The sequence below is a fragment of the Lissotriton helveticus genome, assembly GCF_964261635.1.
Source record: "Lissotriton helveticus chromosome 1_1 unlocalized genomic scaffold, aLisHel1.1 SUPER_1_unloc_10, whole genome shotgun sequence".
In the NCBI taxonomy this organism is placed as follows: Eukaryota; Metazoa; Chordata; class Amphibia; order Caudata; family Salamandridae; genus Lissotriton; species Lissotriton helveticus.
The window spans coordinates 3,347,947-3,369,538 of record NW_027611649.1 but is presented as its reverse complement, the minus strand read 5'-3'; the positions used below and the strand labels follow the sequence as shown (position 1 = coordinate 3,369,538).

At 46.2% G+C, this 21,592-nt stretch overlaps 1 protein-coding gene across 1 annotated transcript; it reads left to right on the top strand.

The window, feature by feature from the left end:
* Positions 1–17,212: 17,212 nt before the first annotated feature.
* LOC144805442 (uncharacterized) lies at positions 17,213–17,848 on the top strand. The gene has a single exon (XM_078671995.1). The coding sequence runs from the start codon at positions 17,213–17,215 to the stop codon at positions 17,846–17,848; it is 636 nt and encodes a 211-aa protein (XP_078528121.1).
* Positions 17,849–21,592: the final 3,744 nt, after the last annotated feature.

The following is a 21,592-nucleotide window of genomic DNA, read 5'->3' as shown; positions in this document are numbered from 1 at the left end:
ATAATTTATCATTGAAGGTGCAGAACATACATATGACAAGACATAAAATTAAACATAAGGAAGATGAATGAACATGATGTAGGCAAAGCGGTAGATCCACACTACGCGCGTTTCGACTCGTTAGCCTTCATCAGGTGACCCGTCTTTGACTAAAAAACAGCTTAAGATGAGTGGACAGCTGGTTGGCTATTATAGCTAGTTGTATATTCAATCTCGTAGCCCTAGTAATATGGATGGGGAAGTGCTGATGCAGACTTGGTATATGAGCGTATAATTTCCTTAGATGTATATTGATCACACCGAGAAAGATCTAATAAGTTCTGGAAGTCGATATGCTGCTAATAATGAAAAAGCACTTCTAATATCTTGGCGTTGAGGATGATAGTTCTTAAGGATTGGGCATCTAGAAGAAAGGCCAGATCGATTTTCATGTGGGAGTTATAAAGTGATTTTTATGAGGATAAAGTGTGGTCGGTCGTCTGGCTTCTTCAAACGCTTCGTAGATTAAGGATCCCGGCGTCTTGTGTGGAGTGGGAATAGTAATTTTTACCCCTACGCTATCCAACGCTTTCCCTACTGTTGCACTCTTTGGAGTGGGAATAGTAATTTTTACCCCTACGCTATCCAACGCTTTCCCTACTGTTGCACTCTCTGGAGTGGGAATAGTAATTTTTACCCCTACGCAATCCTACGGTAATAATATTGTGTATTTTGTATTAATATTATGTTAATATATATATATGTTTTAACAGATATGATTGTATATTTTTTTTATAAGTTACATTCGTTATTTAATAATTGTAATGTAATTTAAGTATTTTCAAGTATATTTTAGCTATTTTTAATATATTTTTATTTTTTACATTATTTTTAAGAAATTTGATATTTTTACAAAGTATATATATATATATAAACGATATTATGGGTTCGATATTTTGGTACTTACCTGTTTGTAGATAGGAATTAGATATTTTGTCTGTCGATATTTTGGAATATAGATTTTGGGTAGTCTATATTTTGCCCCTCGATATTTAGTCAGTGATCCCACCCACCATGTAGTTGCCATTCTGCCCCCTGGGTAGATTGACGCAGTACGGTTTCGGGGGGAAGTGGAATCAGTGCACAGCTGTTTTCAAGTTTGTCTTTATTTTCATTCTCTGACTTCAAAGTTACAGGATTTCCTAGTTTTGCTTGTACACCTCCAAACTCCTACCCTGCATGAGCCGTGCAGGGGCTGCTTGTTTGTCCTTTGCTTCTTTTTTCTAAATAATTAGCCACTCCCTGCAGATATCCTTTGTCTCTACTCTCTCCTTTCAGCTGGAGTGTCTGAGCATCTACAGCCTTCGAGCATTTACTTCCAAATAAGAGCATCACTCAGCCCAACCACATCATCACTCAGCACCACAACAGCACTGTTCTTGCTTGCTACCAACAAGCATTGCCAGAGCCAATAGGACTCACATTAGGAAAGTGTAAGCTATTGGCTTTGTGAATAACAATGCAAATAATTTATATATTTTCGAATCCAACCCATATTAAAATAATGTGTCGTTTACAATACCAATAGCTCACACTTTCCTAATGCGAGACCTATTGCATTGCAAATGCTTGTTTTTGGTTATGGCTTCATTGTTCGCATTTGCTTTGCCAGGTCAGACACAGCAGGACTGAGGGCCTGAGGAATGACTCTCAGATGCAAAGCAGCTGCTCCTTTCTGTAGATGGACTCGCTGCCAAACAGAGAAGAGTGTCTGCGCTGTGATGTAATAATCTCTAACCATTCAGTAGGATCCCCAAATACTGCCTCTTTCACATTGAGAAGGCAGGATTCGGTTTGGGAATTCTCAGTCGTCAATGTGGTTGCCGGTGGGAGGCGCGGGAGCTTTGTTTTGGGTATCAGCACTTATTTCTCCTCGTCAGACATTTGCTGAGGGAAAGAAAAGGAAAACCACACATAACAGAAGGACAGAGGAAGAGAAATACAGAAAAAACAAATAACAAAGGAGGAAGCAAAACCATTTGAGTGATATAACAGGGCAGGGTGTGCCTGGTAAAGAGGCCTGAGTTGGATTCAGGAGTATTCGGCATGTTGGCATTTTATAGGCTGCATGTGTCTGTCTGGGTAGCACTTTGGGCGCTGGCACTGAACTAAAGCACTGCAAATCCAACCAAAAGGTCTGTGAATTCAGGCAGGTAGGCCTGCGGGGAACAACACGGCTCTATTCCTGCATTCACATTCGCAAAATGCTATTTTTAACATTTGTATTGCAGCACCTGTCCCTTTCATCAGGATGCCCAGAGCATTGGGGCAAGCATGCAGAGGGCCTCTGGATTGCTGCGCGTGCTCCCCAGTGCCCGAGAGCATCAAGGACAGTGGATCTGATCTATTAAAGGGATTGGGAATAACAAAGCATGCACTTCCCCAAAACATAATCATGGCCAGCAGTATATAAAGCGTATATATATTACCAATCGCAATTGCCTTTCCAACTGCAAGCCCCCTCCTTCCAAGTCACCAGGAATTGCTGTTGGAAAGGCAATTGCGATTGGTAATATATATACGCTTTATATACTCCAATCTCCCTGCGGACCTGTTTTTCATCCAGGGAGCCACACAGGTTATGGTGCGTGTGCTTGTTTGGGGAGCCGTGTGCTTGCAGTTTTGTTTCTCAGAGTGAGGTGGCTGCAGGGTCGGGGCATGTTCCAGGTGCCTGCTCTGTGCTAACCACATCCTGCCTTTAGGTGACTCGCCCGGCTCTTGCGCCGGGAGAGAAGGCAGTCCTTTCTAGTAATGGGCTTTCTGCAGCTTTCTCTGCTGGGCGCGACTGGCCCTATCCCGCCCATAACAGAACAGGGCAGCTGGTCAGGAGCAGTAAAATCTTTTAACGAGGGCTGCATGTAGGGGCTGAGTTGCCGCCTTCGTGGTGGCCTGTTGCGCCGTGTCGGTCATGGAGTTAGCGGTGAGTGTGGGGTCCTGCTGTGCCGTGGCTTCTTTTCTGGGCGGCTGGCTCTTTTCGCCTAGTTGGGCGTAGCGCAACCACTGACTATGATCACCACTTATTGCAGGGTTTGTCAATCAATCAATCAATCAATCAAGCACACTACATACCCGCAAGGGTCTCAAGGCACTGGGGTGGGGGGTGCTACTGATCGAACAGCCAGGTCTTGAGTATCCTCCTGAAGGTCAGCAGGTCTTGGGTCTGTCGTAGGCTCAGTGGGAGGGTGTTCCATGTCTTGGCGGCGAGGTGGGAGAAGGATCTCCCACCGGTGGTTGTTCTTCAGATGCGCGGGACGGTGGCGGGTAAGAGGTCGGCGGAGCGTAGCTGGCGGATGGGGATGTAGGAGAGCCGTCTGTTGAGGTAAGCTGGGCCGGTCTTGTGGAGTGCCTTGTGTGCGTGGGTGAGGAGCTTGAAGGATATCCTCTTGTTGACGGGGAGCCAGTGCAGGTTTCTCAGGTGGGGGTGATGTGGCCGTGGCGTGGTATGTTGAGGATCAGTCGTGCCGAGGCGTTTTGGATGCATTGTTGTCGTTTGATGAGCTTGGTCGGGGCTCCCGCGTAGAGGGTGTTTCCGTAGTCGAGTCTGCTGCTGACGAGGGCCTGGGTGACTGTCTTTCTTGTATCTGTCGGGATCCATCTGTAGATCTTGCGGAGCATGCGGAGGGTGGTGAAGCAGGAGGAGGAGATTTGTATTGACTTGCTTGGTCATTGAGAGCGTTGAGTCGAGGATGATTCCCTGGATGCGTGAGTGGTCGGTGGGTGTCGGGGCTGCCCCCAGTGCCGTCCGCCACCAGGAGTCATCCAAGGCTGACGGGTAGGAGCCGAGGATGAAGACCACCTGTCCGAGTTCAGCTTCAGACGGCTGGTCTTCATCCAGTTGGCAAAGGCCTTCATTCCTTCGTGGAGGTTGGCTTTGGCGGTGATGGGGTCCTTGGTGAGGGAGAGGATCAGCTGAGTGTTGTCGGCGTAGGAGATTATGTTGAGGTCGTGCTGTCGGGCTACGTGTGCGAGCGGGCCATGTAAATGTTGAACACAGTCGGGCTGAGGGAGGACCCCTGGGGTACACCGCAGATGATCTCTGAGGCTTTAGAACGGAATGGGGGACGAGGACGCTCTGGGTTCTGCCGGAGAGGAAGGAGGTGGTCCAATCCAGAGCCTTGTCTCGGATCTCTGTGGCGTGGAGGCGTGCGCGTAGTGTGCGGTGGCAGACGGTGTCGAAGGCGGCAGAGAGGTCTAGGAGGATGCGGTCTTGCCGTTGTCCAGCAGGGTTCTGATGTTGTTGGTGGCGGCGATGAGGGCAGTCTCGGTGAGGTATTGGGTTAGCTGTCTGTTGATGGTTTTCTCAATTACCTTGGTCGGGAAGGGGAGCAGAGAGATGGGCCGGAAGTTCTTGAGGTCTCTTGGGTCTGCCTTAGGTTTTTTGAGTAGGGCGTTGATCTTGGTGTGTTTCCAGATCTCTGGGAAGGTCGGGGTCTCGAGGGAGAGATTAATGATGTTGCGCAGGTGGGGTGCGATGGAGCTGCTTGCTCTGTTTAGACAAGGGGGTGACATTTAGGCATTGATTATTTAATGCGATTATATACCGTATTTTCCGGCGTATAAGACGACCTTTTAACCCCTTAAAATTTTCTGGAAAGTCGGGGGTCGTCTTATACGCCGGGTACAAAATTTTATGGTATTTTTTCATGCGCTTTTTCATAGCGAAGACTTCACTCGAAGGTGTCAGACCGCTTCACAATACGAAATAACAAGAAACAACACACCTTATGTTAAAAAATACAGCCACCGACCCTGGCAACGTCCAAAAATACAGCCACCGACCCTGGCAACGTCCACACCCAGGCCCCGCGCCATGAATTGTGCAAGTATCGAAAGCGAGCGTGTTTTTGTCATAGCGAGGACTTCACTCGAAGGTGTCAGACCGCTTCACAATAGGAAATAACAAGAAACAACACACCTTATGTCAAAAAATACAGCCACCGACCCTGGCAACGTCCACACCCAGGCCCCGCGCCATGAAGTATCGAAAGCGAGCATTTTTTTCATAGCAAGGACTTCACTCGAAGGTGTCAAACCGCTTCACAAGCGAGCAAATGGCGCCATGAGTCTTACCTCGACTGCCGCTGCCGCTGTACACGCGCCTCCAACCGCTTGCACATCCCCAGGCAGACGAGGCAGCAGGACGAGGCAGCAGGACGTCCGAAACACGGTACATGGTAATGGGCAGCCAGCGCCGAAGATGGCAGCGCCCAGTGTGTTGACACGTTTGGCACGTTTGGCACGTTTTGGCACGCTCACCTCTCCCCTTGGCATGGGCGTGGCATAGAAAGGGGACTGTACAATGTTCCCGAATGTTCCCGAAGGCAGTAGAGCACTTGCCGTGATTGGCTGGTTGTTGCTAAGAGGAAAAACAGTCTTGTGACCAGATAGCGTATTTGCCGTACCGTACGTGTGGTGTTGAAGACAGTCTCTGCACCTGTCCATTCTGTACAGCACCAGTACCGTACATCGAGTGCAAATGGCAGACAGCGAAGAACCCGGCAAGGCTCCAGCAGCGCATCCAGAGCAAATGGCTGGCAGTCTAGAACTCAGCAAGGCTCCAGCAGTGGCAAGGAGAAGAAAATATGAAGCCAGCTACAAACTCAAAGTTGTGGCTTTTGCCACGGAACATAATAACTGTGCTGCTGCTAGGCAATATGGAGTGACAGAGAAGATGGTTCGGGCCTGGAGAGCAAATGAGCAAGCATTGCGGAGTATGCCAAGGGGCAAGTGTGCACTAAGAAGAGGCACCCCACATTGGCCAGAACTGGAAAAGCATGTAGCAGACATGGTGGCCGAGCATCGGCAAAGCGGGTATGTCGTGACCCGAAATAAAATCCGCTTGGTTGCACTTCAGTGGGCCAAATCTAATCCCGATCTCAGCCACAGATTTAAGGCCACTGTGTCCTGGTGTACCAGATTCTTGGGAAGGCATAATCTGGTATTGCGGCAAAAGACAAAAATTGCCCAGAAATTACCAGCGGATCTTGATGCCAAAATGCATAGCTTCCATCGCTACGTCATTAGGCTGCGCAATGAACATGTGTATGCGCTAAGTAGCATCGGAAACATGGATGAAACTCCGATGAATTTTGATATGATCGCCAACAAAACTGTCCATCAAAAAGGCGAAAAGACAATTTTAATAAAAACAACAGGACATGAGAAGTCCAGTTTCACTGTGGTACTTGCATGCACAGCTGATGGTGGCAAACTGAGGCCAATGGTTATTTTTAAAAGGAAAACAATGCCGAAACTCAAGTTTCCTGCTGGTTGTTTTGTGCATGTGAATGAGAAAGGATGGATGGATGAAGAAGGGGTAAAGCTATGGCTTGATAACGTATGGAGCAGGCGACCAGGTGGACTTCTACAAAGGCGTAGTCTACTGGTGTGGGATATGTTCAGGGCTCATTTAACTCCCAGCACCAAGCAAAGGCTGGCAAGACTGAAAACGGATGCTGCTGTTATACCTGGAGGACTGACATCGTTGGTGCAGCCACTGGATGTGTGCCTAAACAAGCCATTTAAAGATCGCATCCGAGAACAGTGGAATGAGTGGATGGTTAGCGGTGAAAAAACATTCACAAAAGGAGGAAACATGCGTGCGCCACAGTTGGATGTTTTGTGCAACTTTGTCATAAAGGCCTGGAACGACATCGATGCAGAAACAGTCATAAAGTCTTTCAAGAAGTGTGGCATATCGAACTCATTAGATGGTATGGAGGACGACTATCTGTGGGAAGGTGAAGAGGATGCCGAAGAAGAGACCACATCATCTGATACGGAATTGGTACAAGATCCATACGATGACTGCCTTACAGATGTACCACAAGATCTCATAGACTTACTTATGAGATCAGATGACGAAGAGGAGGATTTTGAAGGTTTTTAAAGGGAACGTTATAAATCCTGTAGAAATCGCTTGGATTTATGGGAAGTTATGGAACGTTTAATGCACTTGCACTGTTTCTTGCACTACGTTATTTATGTTTGCCGTTATTCAGAAGTGACAGTTTTTGATATGGTTTTAAATAAAATGTTTCCGAGTAAAGCAAGATTGTTTCTACAACCAATTTCTTTGCGTTCAGTCTTTCAGTTTGTAAAATAAACGCTTATAGGTACCCACTGCCCACTGATAAAGCCTTACTGCTCACCCACAGGGAGGAGGACTAGACTAATACGGTAAGTTCAAAATACCGGTACATACTCGGAATGGCTATGCTGCGCTGGAAGTGGGGGGTCGTCTTATACGGCGAGTATAGCACTAAACCTAAAATTTTTCTGCCAAAGTCGGGGGTCGTCTTATACGCCGGGTCGTCTTATACGCCGGAAAATACGGTAGGGCGCGAACTTTACCCAAAGGTGTCAGTGCGCTTTTCAAAAAGGACTAGTTATGTTACATGGATTTCAGAGTACAGGGGTTTACATCTAAGCGACAAGCACAAAAGCTCTAATGCACTTATGAATAATAGTGAGCACAATATTGTAACACATGTACCTGTGGTTGGTTACATATTTACAAGTTGCAAATTAATTGAAGCATAAGATACTAGCATGCCATGTGTATGTATCCTCTCTGGAAGGGCATTGAGGGGAGTTTTAAACGTTACTATGTTTAGCTAGTAGAGTTGTTTCTTATCAGCCAGTTCTTGAATATCCTCCACCTGCTGTGCAGGAATATACCCAGGGGGGATTACATTTTTGACCCATAGGCAAAGCTACAAAATGTACCCAGCAGCAACATTCGTGCTGCCGTGGGGTTCTAATCCTGATACCTTTATAAACTCTGGGCAGATTGCAGCACAGTTGGTATTCACCTTACTGTGCATAACAGTTCTGTACTTGTAATGCCTCACAAAGACCAGGATATCTAGTTTACTGGGCTAACGAAAGGGCAGATGTTTCTCTAGCCTTCCTCAAGTTTTATTTACACGCCACCCTGGCATATTTCAGCCTTGGTGAAGACAGTGCATATGGGGACAAGGGTAATGCTTTGCATTGGAAGGCAGGCAAGCTCATATGAAATAGATGCACCCATTGTCAGCAGACCTATCTCGGGTAAACAGTACTCCCGTTTGGTATGCGTATGAACTCGTTCATGTGGGTTGAGGCTTGTCTGAGGTTGGAACAAGGGTTTGCCCTTTAGTGAGGTATTAGATACGTTTTAAGCCATGCACCTTGCAACCCCCGCAAGGGCCCTGTCTTGCTGTAGGTGCAAGTTTATGGGTGTTTTGATATATATGGATGCTATAACAGGAGAGTGAACCATGCGGCACGAATTGTGAAACATTCAGCATCATGTTTTCACCCAATGACCAAGACAGAGAAACTGTTCAGGTCTGAATCATTAGGCCACAGGGTGGCACGACAGAATAATTCTAAACCTGTGGTATCTGGTTTTTCCCGCCCTCCACTTCTCACTATACTCGGAGGGGATTTGCAAGAAAACCATGTGGTCGATACAGGACGAAGAGCTTAAACGGTGTGGCATGCTATGCCAGGAAAAGTTTACATCTTAAATGTTTTAGCGCTATGCCGTGACAGCCTAATCGTCCAGGCCAGAATCATGGGGCCACCAGGTAACTCGACTAGATATGTTTTAGCGTACAGAGGGCACATGTGGTTTGGTGAAGGGTAATTCCTCCCGCTCCACCACTTGCCAACTAAAGGGGGGGGGGGGGTGACTGGTCTTAGAGGAATATACTTCATTAATCTATACTTCTTGTAATTTTGAAGGGACTTTGGCCCACATGCATCAACATTGCCATTTGCGATTCCTTATTAGCGAAAAATAAGGAATCGCTAATAAGGAATCGCAAATGGCTGTGCATGAAGAAATTGCTAAATAAATTGCAATTTCTTATTATTCCTTAATTGCGACTCGCAAATTGCGAATCGCAATTAAGGAATACCTCCCCATTCATTCCTATGGGCCTAGAGGCCCATAGGAATGAATGGGAAGACATTCTCAATTTGCGATTAGCAATTAGCGAATCACACATTGAGAATGCGATTTCAAGGGTGCAGGGGTGTCCAAAGGACACCCTGTTGCACCCCTGAAATCAATCTGTGCACATATGTTGTGCACAAACATGCCCTAAGGGCATGTGTGTGCACAACATGAAATTTTGAAAATGCACAAAAGTGCATTTTTCAAAGTTTTCGCAAATTACCATGAGGTTCAACCTCATGGTAATTTGCTCCCCCTAAGTGCGAATTCGCAATTTTTAAAAATTTCGGCATTGCCTTTAAGAAATCGCAAAATGCAATTCCTTCAATGCAACCGCAATTTGAGAGTTGGCAAATATTTGCGAATTCTCAAATTGCGAGGGTCTTCACCCTTCATGCATCCCAAAAATTCAAATTGCATTCGCAAACGGACGATTTTTGCGAATCGCACCATTTGCGAATGCAATTTGCAATGATGCATGTGCCCCTTTGGCCTATTTTCTGACTTGCCCTTGTCCTTTATTCGTTCACGCTCCCTCAGAGCCGGGTGTAACAGATTGTACCCTTCCCAGATGCACTGTGCCAATCTGTCCTTGGGGTCCCTCTTAGGACTCAGCTGGCTATCTCACTACAGAAATGGTTATATCAAACAGTTGGCATCATTGTATCCCACTCACATTTTACAACTGGCCTTTGAGACCGTGCAACAAGGGGGAAGGGTCTTTCAAACTGTGCCTTTAATTTTATTTTCTGTATGTTCTCTTTAAAAGAGATTCTTCTAACTTGCAGTACCTCAAATGCCCAGTTTAAGGCCACTTGATTTTCTGTGTCCTGCAATCTAAGTGCTTGGTCGGGTGTTGCTTTCCTGTACCAATCGGTCTACAGATTTCCACACTAGGAACAAGAACTCTCTGTGCTACCTTAACAGCAGTATCCGTTTGACAGAAGCTTCTTTAGTAAGAAGAGATCAGTGAGTTAAGGCGTGCACTGCAAGGATCGATGGGTAACAGTCAAATGTTTGCCTACAAGGTCTGTGAAGTTGATGCGATGGGTCATTTCTCCTGCAAAGCACTGGGCATTATCTACAGGTCACATATTTGCATACTAGTACATTTCCTATGCTGTTCTTGCATTTGGCATAGAGTTCGAGGTGTAATCCCAGGTCAAAGATCCTTTCCAAACAAGATAGCTCACTGGGGTATGTGCCTGCTGCAAACCCCATCTGTACTGTTCAGGACATAAGTAGCTAGCTCAAGCTTTCACTATTTGAGTGTGATAAAGTTAGTACCAGTAAGTTGCATTGCAATTAACAGCTTTAGTAAATATCAAGGAAAAATTACGATTGTACTGGGTGTGATTTGCACAGTTATTATTAGTGTAATGATTCCGCGACACCTTCACTAGATAGACTGGGATGGGACTCTGGCAGCTGAGCAGGACCCCTTATTCCGGATTTCTGCTGGCTCAGTGTACACTGCAGGGGCTGGGGTTCTACCTCCTGGTCCCGCCCCCCCTCAAACCCCTACTCCCAGATGGGGTTTCCCTCAGCCTGGCACCTCCCTCTTCAGATCCAACATGCCCACAGGTTCATTCACCCGGTTCTTCGAAAACTTCCACTGGTTCAGAGAGGGCATATGTAAATCATCAATTCAGCCTGCCAGCACCAGTCGAGATCCCTTTCCCAATCCTCCACTGTTGGAGTGGCAGCTGCCCCCCATTTCTTTTCCACGTTTTGTTTAGCTGCCACTGCGGCTAGCACCAACCATTGCTATATATATCTTGGCCAGTCGTCATTTGCCTCGGATATCAGGAGAAACCATTTGGGCTCCAATGGGACTTCCATGCCCAACACCTCTGACATTGACTAGGCAATTTTCCCCAATACTCCTGTAGAATCTGGCATCCCCAGAGTAGGTGGTAGAAAGAACACTCAGTCTCGCATCCCCTATGACATTGTTTATTCTCACTCCTACCCATATGGCACTGACTTGAAGTAATACACCCTGAGTAGCACTTTAAGCTGTATAAGTCAAAACCTCATCCGGATCGCCACCTCTCTGGGGCCCTGCAGCATTCTACCCATTGCTCGTCTTCCATGGAACCCACATCTTGTTCCCATACCAACCACAGGCCACCTATGGGGTCCGGGCATTATTGATGATCTTTTTATAAAACAAGGATATGATCTTGTCTCCTTCTTGCTCTGACAGTACCCTGCCTTTTAGTGGCGAGGCAGTCTCCGGGTCCCTCCCGCAAGAATATGCTTCTGTAATGCGTGTCTCCATTGAAGATATTTAAGCCATTCTCCTTTCCCCATCTCATAATCCTTTTGTAAATCAACAAACGTGATATATGCTCCCGTCTCCAGATGTCTCCTAACATTTCAATTCCCAGTAACTCCCATTTGGCAAAGCCCTCTATTTTACCTACTTTCTTCAGAAAGTCACCCGTCCAGAGCGGCATCATCGCTGAGAGTTTGCTCTCCCAACCTGAGTGCTTTGTTGCCGCCTTCCACGACCTGGCTACTGTTTTGGTATCTGCTGGGAGAAGTTTATCCATTTGTTTTCTGTATAGCAATTCCTGTAGGCCACGACCCTGTACGCTGGCTCTGCTCTGTCATCAAACATCCAGCAATTCACATTCACCAGCTGTAAGGCCCAGTAATAACTCCGAACGTCTGTCAGCGCTAGGCCCCCTTTGAAGACCCCTCTTTGGAGCTTGATCAGTGTTGTACGAGGGGACGCCCCACACCATAGTAGGACCTGTAATTCTGATTCCACCCTGCGGTAGAAGAGGAGGGGTACTTCATATGGTGAGTTTGCAACACGTAAAGCAGACGTGGGAGAGCCATCATTTTGAACAGTGCCGCTCCTTCCATCCGCGTCAGGGGGAGCGTGCGCCAATGCTTAGCATCATTTATGAAGCTATCTAGCTGCCGCCCTGGGTTACAACAATGAAATTCGTCAGGATCCTACATAATGTAGATCCCCAAATACTTAAAACCTTGCTCCTGCAGGGCCACTGCACATCTAGACGTCAAGGTGGGAGCACCTCCAGCCAGTGGTAACACCAGTGATTTATCCTGTTTGACTCTTTTTGCCTATGGCGCAAAGAAGCCAAACAGAAAGAAATGAAACTAGCAAAGAAAAATAAACAAGGTATGTCAATGGTACAAGCTGCCGTTGCGTCAGGGATAACGAGGAAGAGCAAGAGAATGAACAAACGCTTAGAAGTAGGAAGTTAGCGGTAGATAAATGCTACCCAGTTTTGCCACGTAAAGGACGAGGATCAAATAAGAAACTTGATAAGGATCCTTTAATGTCTCATTTACTGAGTTCACCACATCCATATGCGCAGAGTGCTACAGCACCACAGCAACCTTTGGTTGTACAACATCCTATTGTTGGACCACAGGTTCCACCACAATCGCCAGCTCCTCTTCAGATGGTTCCTACTCCTCCGGCGCAGCCCTTTCAAGGGCCGCCGCTTTTGCTACCTACTCCATCTGTTTTCCCTACGACTTTGTCTACTGCTCCAACTGCTTATCCTAATACTCCCTCTGCTACTGCCTCCGCCTCTGCTTTACATCAGCCTGTCTTTTCTGGCGTTTCTGCTTTTCCGTCAGTTTCTCCTTCTTTTCGACAGAGTAGCAAACACTGTCACTGGTCTTTTCTCACCTTTCTTTGGGTCACCTAATACGACCCCTAACACAGAACAAAGACAGTTGCGGAGTCAACTGCCTGACTATCAAGAGAGAGAAGTACTAAATGATTTAGCGCGTAAATGGGTTATCAATACTGTAAGATATGACGTTCAGTCCGTCATGGAAGTCTTCCGTCAGTGGGAAGCATCTACACAGAGATACGTTTTTGAACAAATGTGTGTATTTCTCTGTGAAGATTTGGAGGGAAATGGTCTGGAACACGACATGCCTGAGTTATACTGTGTGCGGTTCAAGTTCGCGGAGGGCATGATTGTAGGCGCCGATGTTGAACAAGCGGTTGCAACATTATTGTCCTATAGGAGTAAGGGGAGCAATTCTCGATCACTATCTGAGCATGACACGCCAGGTAGGAAAAAGGCGCGACAGTATCCCATGAGAGAGGTTTCCCCAGTTTGGAGGGAAGGTGATGCAAATGCTAATCCAGCTATTCCGCCGCATTTTCAGCGTGTGTGGGTACATGTTCCTTGGAAGAGATCGGAGGTTTTGGCTCTCAAACAGACATTGCCTGATCCCCGTAAAAATCCTGCAGGGTATTACAAGGAGTTATCACAGACTGCAAGCTCCTGCATCATGAATTTAGCCGATATAGACATGTTGTTTGGAAATGTTGTTCCACAGCCTTTATGGGGAAAGATTCGTCATACGGATCATGATCAAGAGCTAGGCGACACATGGGTTAATATTGCTGCTGCTAATGCTAGACAAGTTGGTGGTGCTAAACCTGAGCCTTTAGTAGCAGAACTTCCTGGTAGGATTATTGCGTATATGAAGACTTTGATGCCCGTATTACGAGTTAATTGGGACAAGTTGTCAGCATGCAAACAGAAGAAAGATGAGACTGTGTCTGACTTCTTCACGAGGTTCGAGGAGACTTTTGTAGATCATAGTAGTCAGGATATGACTACAGAGGGTGGCCAAAGATTGTTTGTTAACAAATTTGTACACAATTTGCTTCCTGAACTATGTAATAAGTTGAAGGATTCTGAGAGTGCTTGGGCTGTTTCCACATCAGCACAGATTTTAGCAACGGCCCAGGACAATGAAAATAGGCGCAAAGATGAGTTAGAGAAGGCAGATAAAAAGACTAAGGAATTGAAAACTAAAGTTCTTCTGCAGCAAGCTTATCCACCTCGCAACGCTAGTCAGCACGATTATCAGCAACCCCAGCAGTATTCGAGAAACTCGTTAAGAAAGGAGTCTTCTCAACCACGTTTACCGTATGTACCGAATCAGTGTGCGTATTGCAAGGAAGAGGGTCATTTCAAGAGTAGTTGTCCAGTTTTGTTACGACGTATGAATGGTGCTTCTGGTGCAAGAGTTCGAGGTGTTCAATAGGTTCCTAGAGGTAGGGGCCGTGGAAATTTCCCCCAGAATGCTCCTTCTTTCCCACCTCAGAATTCTATGAATAGTTTCGACCAGCAGAATAACGCGTTTTCTAGGACAGCTCAGTACTATGCTGATGACTACTATGCAGAAAACGAGAATATGGAGGGTAATGATTGCTAGGACAGCCATGGACAAAGAGAGGGAGTTGTTTCAGTTCCAGTAGATCAGAATGGACCTTATGTTGAGGTGACTACATTAGGTGTATCAGAGCCTTTTCTGTTGGATACTGGTGCTACAAAGAGTTCTATTATGCACTCAAAACTCTGTGGCGCACCTTTGTCTGGCGAAATGAACGTTTCAGTAGGTTTTTCTGGCGCCCCGGTTAGGAACCCGATCTCTAGTCCTATGTCCCTTTCTGTTGGGCCATGTGAATTAGAAGCACCCCATATTCTTACAACAGGTTGTGGTGAAAACCTGTTGGGATTCGATCTGTTAAAAAGATTATATGCGACTTTCTTACTGTTCTCCTTCGGGAGTACAGCTTACACTGGGTAAGAAAGTGGTTTCTCCAATGTATTTGTCAAGGGAAAAGCTTCCAACAGAATTGTCTTCTCTTCCAGATATACTTTGGGCTACTGGCTCTAATGATGTGGGTCTTTTGGAAATAGCGCCATATGTTATAACATTGAACGCCAATGTTAGAATGCGACGCATTCCCCAATACAAGATCTCAAGCGAAGGCGAAAAGGCGTTGTTAGCAATCATCTATGATCTGATTGAGAAAGATGTAATTAACTATGATTCCAGCTTCAGCCACTTGGTTCTCAGTGATTGACTTGAAGAATGCTTTCTTCAGCATCCCAATTGCCGAGGAGAGCAGGGATATTTTTGGCTTCAATTTAGGAGGCCGAAGTTTCCCCTTCAAACGCGCTCCTCAGGGCTACTGTGAAAGTCCATCAATATTCAGTCAGGCTCTGAAATCACAGCTTGACACGATTGTTTTACCTGATGGCGCTACTCTTATTCAGTACGTCGATGATTTGCTGATAGCCGCAGATACTGAGGATATTTGTAAAGAAGCCACATTGTCGTTGTTGCATCATCTGTGTGAGTTGCACCACAAAGTCTCTCTTTCAAAGTTGCAATATTGTCGACAAGAAGTGACCAACTTAGGTCACCTCTTATCGAAGGAGGGAAGGAAACTGACCCCAGACAGAATTCAGGCAATTGCAAAGTTGAGTGTCCCAAGGACACAGAGAGAAGTGTGTGCTTTCTTGGGCATTACATCATATTGCAGGCAATGGATACCAAATTTTTCCTTGTTGGCCAAACCTTTGGTGGCATTAACTTGTAAAGGTACACCGAAACCCATTCCGTGGTCTGAAGAGTGTCAGAGAAGTTATTCTGAATTACGTGATGCATTGTGTTCGGCTCCTGTGTTGGGTACCCCCGACTACAGAAAGCCTTTTACATTGTATGTCCATGAGAAAGAAGGTTGTGCATTATCAGTTCTGACACAATCTTTTGGGGACAAACAGCGTCCATGCACGTACTTTTCGGCGACTTTAGATCCAGTAGCTAAGGCGTTGCCAAGTTGCTTGAGAGCCACTGCGGCAGCAGCTGTTTCTATTCGACAGTCTGCTGGGTTAGTAATGAATAATATGTTAGTTGTCATGGTCCCACATGCAGTAGACATTTTGTTAAACAGAACAAGGACACAGCACTTAACTAGTACTCGATTGTCAAGTTATGAGCTGACTCTGTTAGCGAGTCATGTACACATAAAGAGGTGCGATACGCTAAACCCAGCCACGTTATTGCCCATTTCAGTAGAGACAGATGAGGTCGAAGAACATGACTGCTGTTTTAGGACAGAAGAAGAGACGAAAGGGAGAATAGACCTTAGGGACACTCCTTTTCCTGAATGTGATGGTACTTTATGGGTTGATGGTTCGTGTTTCAAGTTGCCGAATGGTGATACGACTGCAGCATATGCTGTGACAACTTTGCATACGATTGTTGAAGCTGCACGTATCCCCCACAATTCAGCGCAAGCAGCAGAGTTGATTGCACTTACAAGAGCGTGTGTTTTGGCGAAAGGACGAGTGAATGTGTACACGGACAGCCAATATGCCTTTGGTGTGGCTCACAGTTTTGGATGATTGTGGAAAGAACGTGGGTTCCTGACGTCGCACGGTGCTAAGATCCAGCATGGTCAGTTAGTGAATGAGCTTCTCGAGTCACTAACCTTGCCATTACAAGTTGCGATTGTGAAATGCAGTGCACACAAAAAGGTGACGGATGATGTTGGTCGTGGAAATGCGTTTGCGGATGAAGTTGCAAAAGAAACTGCAAGGAATGTAATGAGTCGAATGTATGTTGCAGGCCCGGCGAGATGGATTGGTGATGTTGGTATGTGTGAAGATACGATTGAGAGTGTGAAGTCTATTCAAGCTGAAGCCACAGAGAAAGAGGTGAATTAATGGAAAAAAAGTAAGGGTAAATTGGATGCGAATGGTTGTTGGGTTGAATTGTCAGAACACCAGAGATGGTTGTTACCCAATGCGTATGTGCTTGCAGTGGTGACAATGGCTCATGGAATGGCTCACATCAGCGTGAAAGGGATCTGTAAGTTGGTGGCTCCAGTATGGCAAAATGGTGGGATCCCTAAGTGTGCAGAGAATGTGGTCAAGAATTGTATGGTGTGTCTGAAATACAATCCTGGTAGGGGAACCCCAACTCCAGCTGGCCATTTTGCGCCTCCAACATATCCGTTCGAGGTCTTGCAGCTAGATTTCATCCACATGGAAAGGTGCAACAATTTGAAATACGTACTAGTTGTCTGTGCCTTTTCCAGGTGAGTGGAAGCATATCCCCATAAGGACAACACTGCCTTATCCACAGCTAAAGCCCTTGTCAAGGAATTCTTCCCTAGATAGATTCGGAATGCCTAGAATGGTTTGGAGTGATAATGGGAGTGAATTTGTGGGTCGAGTGATGAAGAAAGTGTGTGAGGGGCTAGACATACAACAGAAGTTCCACGCTGCAAATCACCCCCAATCAGCTGGATTAGTAGAGTGCTACAATGGCACGCTGAAACTGAAACTGGCCAAGATTCAAGCAAGCCAAGGTCTTAAATGGCCTGACGCTCTGCCCTTGGCACTCCTATCAACAAGAATGACTGTTCACTCTAGAGTGGGACTTAGTCTGCATGAAATTGTGTTCGGCCGCCCGGCCAACATATGGGGAGGGCCAAGGCCCACCAGGTTTAGTGAAATAGAACACCCTGTACTGCTTGATTATCTGTATGAATTGACAGCTAAATTGTGTGTTTTACACCAACAGGTCCACGACATTCTACCTCAGGCCTCCGAAGCTCCAGGGCATCCGATCGATCCTGGATCCTGGGTGCTGGTTAAGAATTTCCAGCGAACAAAGAATGACCAGCCCCGGTGGACCGGCCCTCATCTAGTTCTTCTCTCGACAAGATCTGCCATTCGGGTAGAAGGAAAGAAACATTGGGTTCACGGCAATCATTGTAAGAGGGTTCCACTGCCTCTTCCGTATGACCGGTGGGTCCAGGAGGGAATCGCTGACTCTGAAACTGAGACCGTGCCTCGCTTTCTACCTTTTAGCGATGCACGTATAAAAGGAACAACTTCTGAAAAGGAGAGCGACAACATTTTGCAAGAAGCTGTGCCTCCGTCAATTCGATTGAACACTACAGAGCCTGAACTCTTATTTCAAGACCAGACAGCACCTGGTAGAAATCGTTATAATTTGAGGCCAAGAACTATGACTATGGACAAATAAATTTCTTTTTACTTTTTTATTGTGCAGCTCTCTCATCCAAGAAACTTGCTCATTTTTGTTTTTCGAACCGCCATCCGGTTCTGCTGCTAGGGTCGCGGTTGCCAAAAGTCTTTGGAGTGCAGCTGGAGACGGTTAGGTCGACAGATCTGGTTGGTTCAAGGGAGTCACCCTGGACTAACAGAAGCACTCTTCAGCAGAAACAACCTACCACCGCGGGCAGCAAATTAGAGAGGATGGAGTTTTCTGAGATGGAGAGACCTGCCAGATCAACGAACTTTGAAACCAGAATATGCACTGTAATGGCAAAAACACGATTTTTAATAATATGCATTTTCATGTTGTGTAGTATAATGATGTTTTTAACAGGCTATGCTTTATACACCTTTCGAGTTTCATTTGCACCCACTACACAGCCCATACCTCCTCCTACTGTTTCCTCACACTCTTTTCACCCCCTGCCCGAACATGAGTCCTCTAGGAGATTAGAATTCATAAATAACTCATTCGTTCAGCTCCTACACCAACACCAGTTTGTAATGAACACAACAAATTGTTGGGTATGTGGACTTATGCCACACATGACAGATAAAGGCATCCCATATTTTGTCTTGCCATTTATCTACCATGGCTCTTTGTGGACATTTCAAACAATGTTCCTATTTGCTCTCGAACCATATTCCCCACGTTTCACAGGAAGCAACTCGAGCAACAAGGCGCTAGTGGTGGGAATCACAAATATGAGCAGAGATATCGACACGTATGGAACGATTCCCAGAGATGAATTGAAGGCTTACAGTAGATGGAATATAACAAAATATGGAGTTTCCTTGAGTGAGAGCCAGCGAGCAAAGAAGTCCTCCCCAATTTGGATAGTACCCCATCAGGGTCATCTATGTCTGCAGGGAAATGGCAAAAACCCCAGAGCTCAGTTAGGGAAGAGTGTCTGTACCGAAACATATGTCTTCTCGTCTCAGACTTCCCCTTCATTCTTAGCAGCTAAGGGTACATATTTCATCTGCCATGATAGAGCATATACATGGCTGCCCCCTGACTTTTCGGGCACATGTTTCATCTCGTTCCTGTTGCCACCCACCTATACGGCCGCAGCAGATTACCATAGGACAAGGACAGTTAGGGGTGTTGTGAGTGAAGACGACACTGTGGAACAGGAGTTTGGGGATTTCACAAAAGGTTTTCTGCCGTTTTGGGGGCCTATGGTGAACAGCAGGAACATTCGCCAATTGACGAGGATAGTTGAATCCGCCGTGATTGAAACGGCTGGTGCCCTTAGTAACTTGACTGCGGAACTCCAGTCGGACCGCCTTATGACTCTTCAGAAGAGGGTTGCCCTAGACGTCATACTTGCAGACCGTGGTGGGGTATGTAAAGTGATCCAATCCAGTTGCTGCATCTTCATCCCAGATAACGCTCCGACCGTATACCAGGCCATCTCCAAACTGCATAAGATCTCTGAATCCATTCACGTGCATAAAGGGGACTGGTCCTTGATGGGGTGGTTCTGGGAACTGATATCTGCCTGGGGATGGAAGATTCTGATAGTCTTTGGGATGGTCTTAGCCATTCTATTTTTGTTCTGTCTGTGTGTACAGTGTGCTCCTGCAATATGTGGCATCTGTGCTACGTCATGTGTAAGGAAACCTGTATCAAGAGACGAACTGAGTAACAGGATGATGCTACAGCAGCATCTCATAACTTTATGAATACAGACCTGGACTCAGATTAGCATGAGTATAGGTTATTGCCTATGTAAGGGCAAAAGGAGGGTCTGAGGTACTGAAAATTCTGGACCCCGCTATTGTGTGGTACAGAAGCTCTGCACTCGTGTCATAAATATCATCGCATCATGACAATTTTGGTATTGGAAGACCGGTAATGATTGAGATACTATACCTAAGCATTTGCGTCATGATCGAGTGACGAAATCACCCTGAAATCGTAGTTTTCGTCTTGAACCCTCGGGTTCCATTTTGTGAGCGGCATCCATTTTGTGATTGCCCTTACATAGTCTAATGACCAAGGCCGAATTCGATCTGAAAGGACACGCACACCTTTGCTGACTCCTCTGTGACCTGGGCGAGCTGACTCCACTGCCTCAAGCCAAACCTGTTCAGGCAGTTCCCATCTCAGTGGCCGAATGAGATTAGTATCAAGGCACAACATGTCATAAACCGCTCATCACATACAAGCTATGCTTAATCTCGCACACACGGAATCAAGCATCCGAGGACCGGACATTGATCCACATTCGGTCCATCACCTGTTTTGTTTGCAATTGCCGCCATAAGTGCGCAGGGGATGCTCAGACGTGGGTCCCAGGCACTCCACACCACTGGAGTCAAGCTAGCCGGGCTGATGAGAGGTGTTACCTCGAAACCGGTCCGGTCCCCGGATGCTTGATTCCGTTCTGGGATGGACATGGCTTTTGTAGTTCGGACTGGACTGTTCCCAAGGGCACAGGGTCAGAGCTTATTTGCATATCGCCATTGTCTAACCCAGGGTGGTGTGGAGTGCAAAAAACGATGGATTTGGGCCCAGATCTTTTGACTGGGATGAATGTGTGACATTGATCCACATTCGGTCCATCACCTGTTTTGTTTGTCATTTAGACTATGGCAATGCTCTTTTCCTTGGCCTAAGCAAAAAAGGTATCCACCAGCTGCAATGTGTCCAAAATGCTGCTGCGCGTCTGGTACTCAACCTTCCACGCAGAGCATCGGGGAAAATGGCACTATCTGAACTTCACTGGCTCCCTATTGAGGAGCGAATTCGGTTTAAGGCTCTCTGCTTTGCCCATCGCATTGCCCAGGGAAAAGGCCCAAGGTACCTACGAAACCTTTTCACTATTCATCGTCCCACCCGAAACCTAAGATCTGCCAGAGCAATGTTGTTCCAACTTCCTCGCGTTCGCAAAACCAGGATGGGAGGTGGCTCCTTTAAATTTATAGCCAGTAAACACTGGAACAAGCTTCCTCTTGATTTACGTATGGAGCCCTCTGAAACAAGATTCAGACAAAAACTGAAAACCCATCTTTTCCCACGTAAATAATAGTCTCTCGCTATCGGGGATCCAGGTGAGCCCCGGACTTCATCCTCTCGGGGAACAGTAGCATCTCTCAGCGTGTAACCATGCACTTTAGAAATGGTTTATTATTATTTATTATTATGAGGCCTAAATAATTCTTTTAGTCAGTCTTCAGAAAATGACTTGTTCTCTAGGAATAGTTCTACTTTAAGCAGATTAGTCTGTGCCAAAAAGTTCAATGTTTTGGAAAGAGAAAAAAATTACAACTTTGTTGTAAAAATAGAGTTCCAAATGTTAGAAGTCATTGTTTAAAAAAAAAAAAAAACGGAGGCCGAATTTCAGAGTTCAGAGAACACTGTGTGCATGACTCAAAAGTTATTCTCGGTGTCAGGAGAAAACATCAAGTCGTCTTGGCTGGCAAAGAAATCGTCTACCACAGTACGTGAAAGTGGAACCATTTGATCCAGCAGATCAAATGTGCATAGATGAGAAGCATTGCCGTCAGCGCTTCTTGCCACGTTAGCAATGGTCACATCAGATGGTACCTGTGTGCCTGGTGTTTCTCGTACCTCACCCTCAGTTAGACTTACTGGTGAGATCTCAATGAATGTCGTCATCAGGATTTGCAGCCGTTGGGGGCAACACAATGCATGAGCCGTTACAGGACCTAGCAAAGCGTCGACATCCGATGGCAGGACTGA

Excerpts from the sequence above, each read along its gene's own strand:
- LOC144805442 (XM_078671995.1), top strand. The coding sequence starts at position 17,213 with ATGACTGTTCACTCTAGAGTGGGACTTAGTCTGCATGAAATTGTGTTC.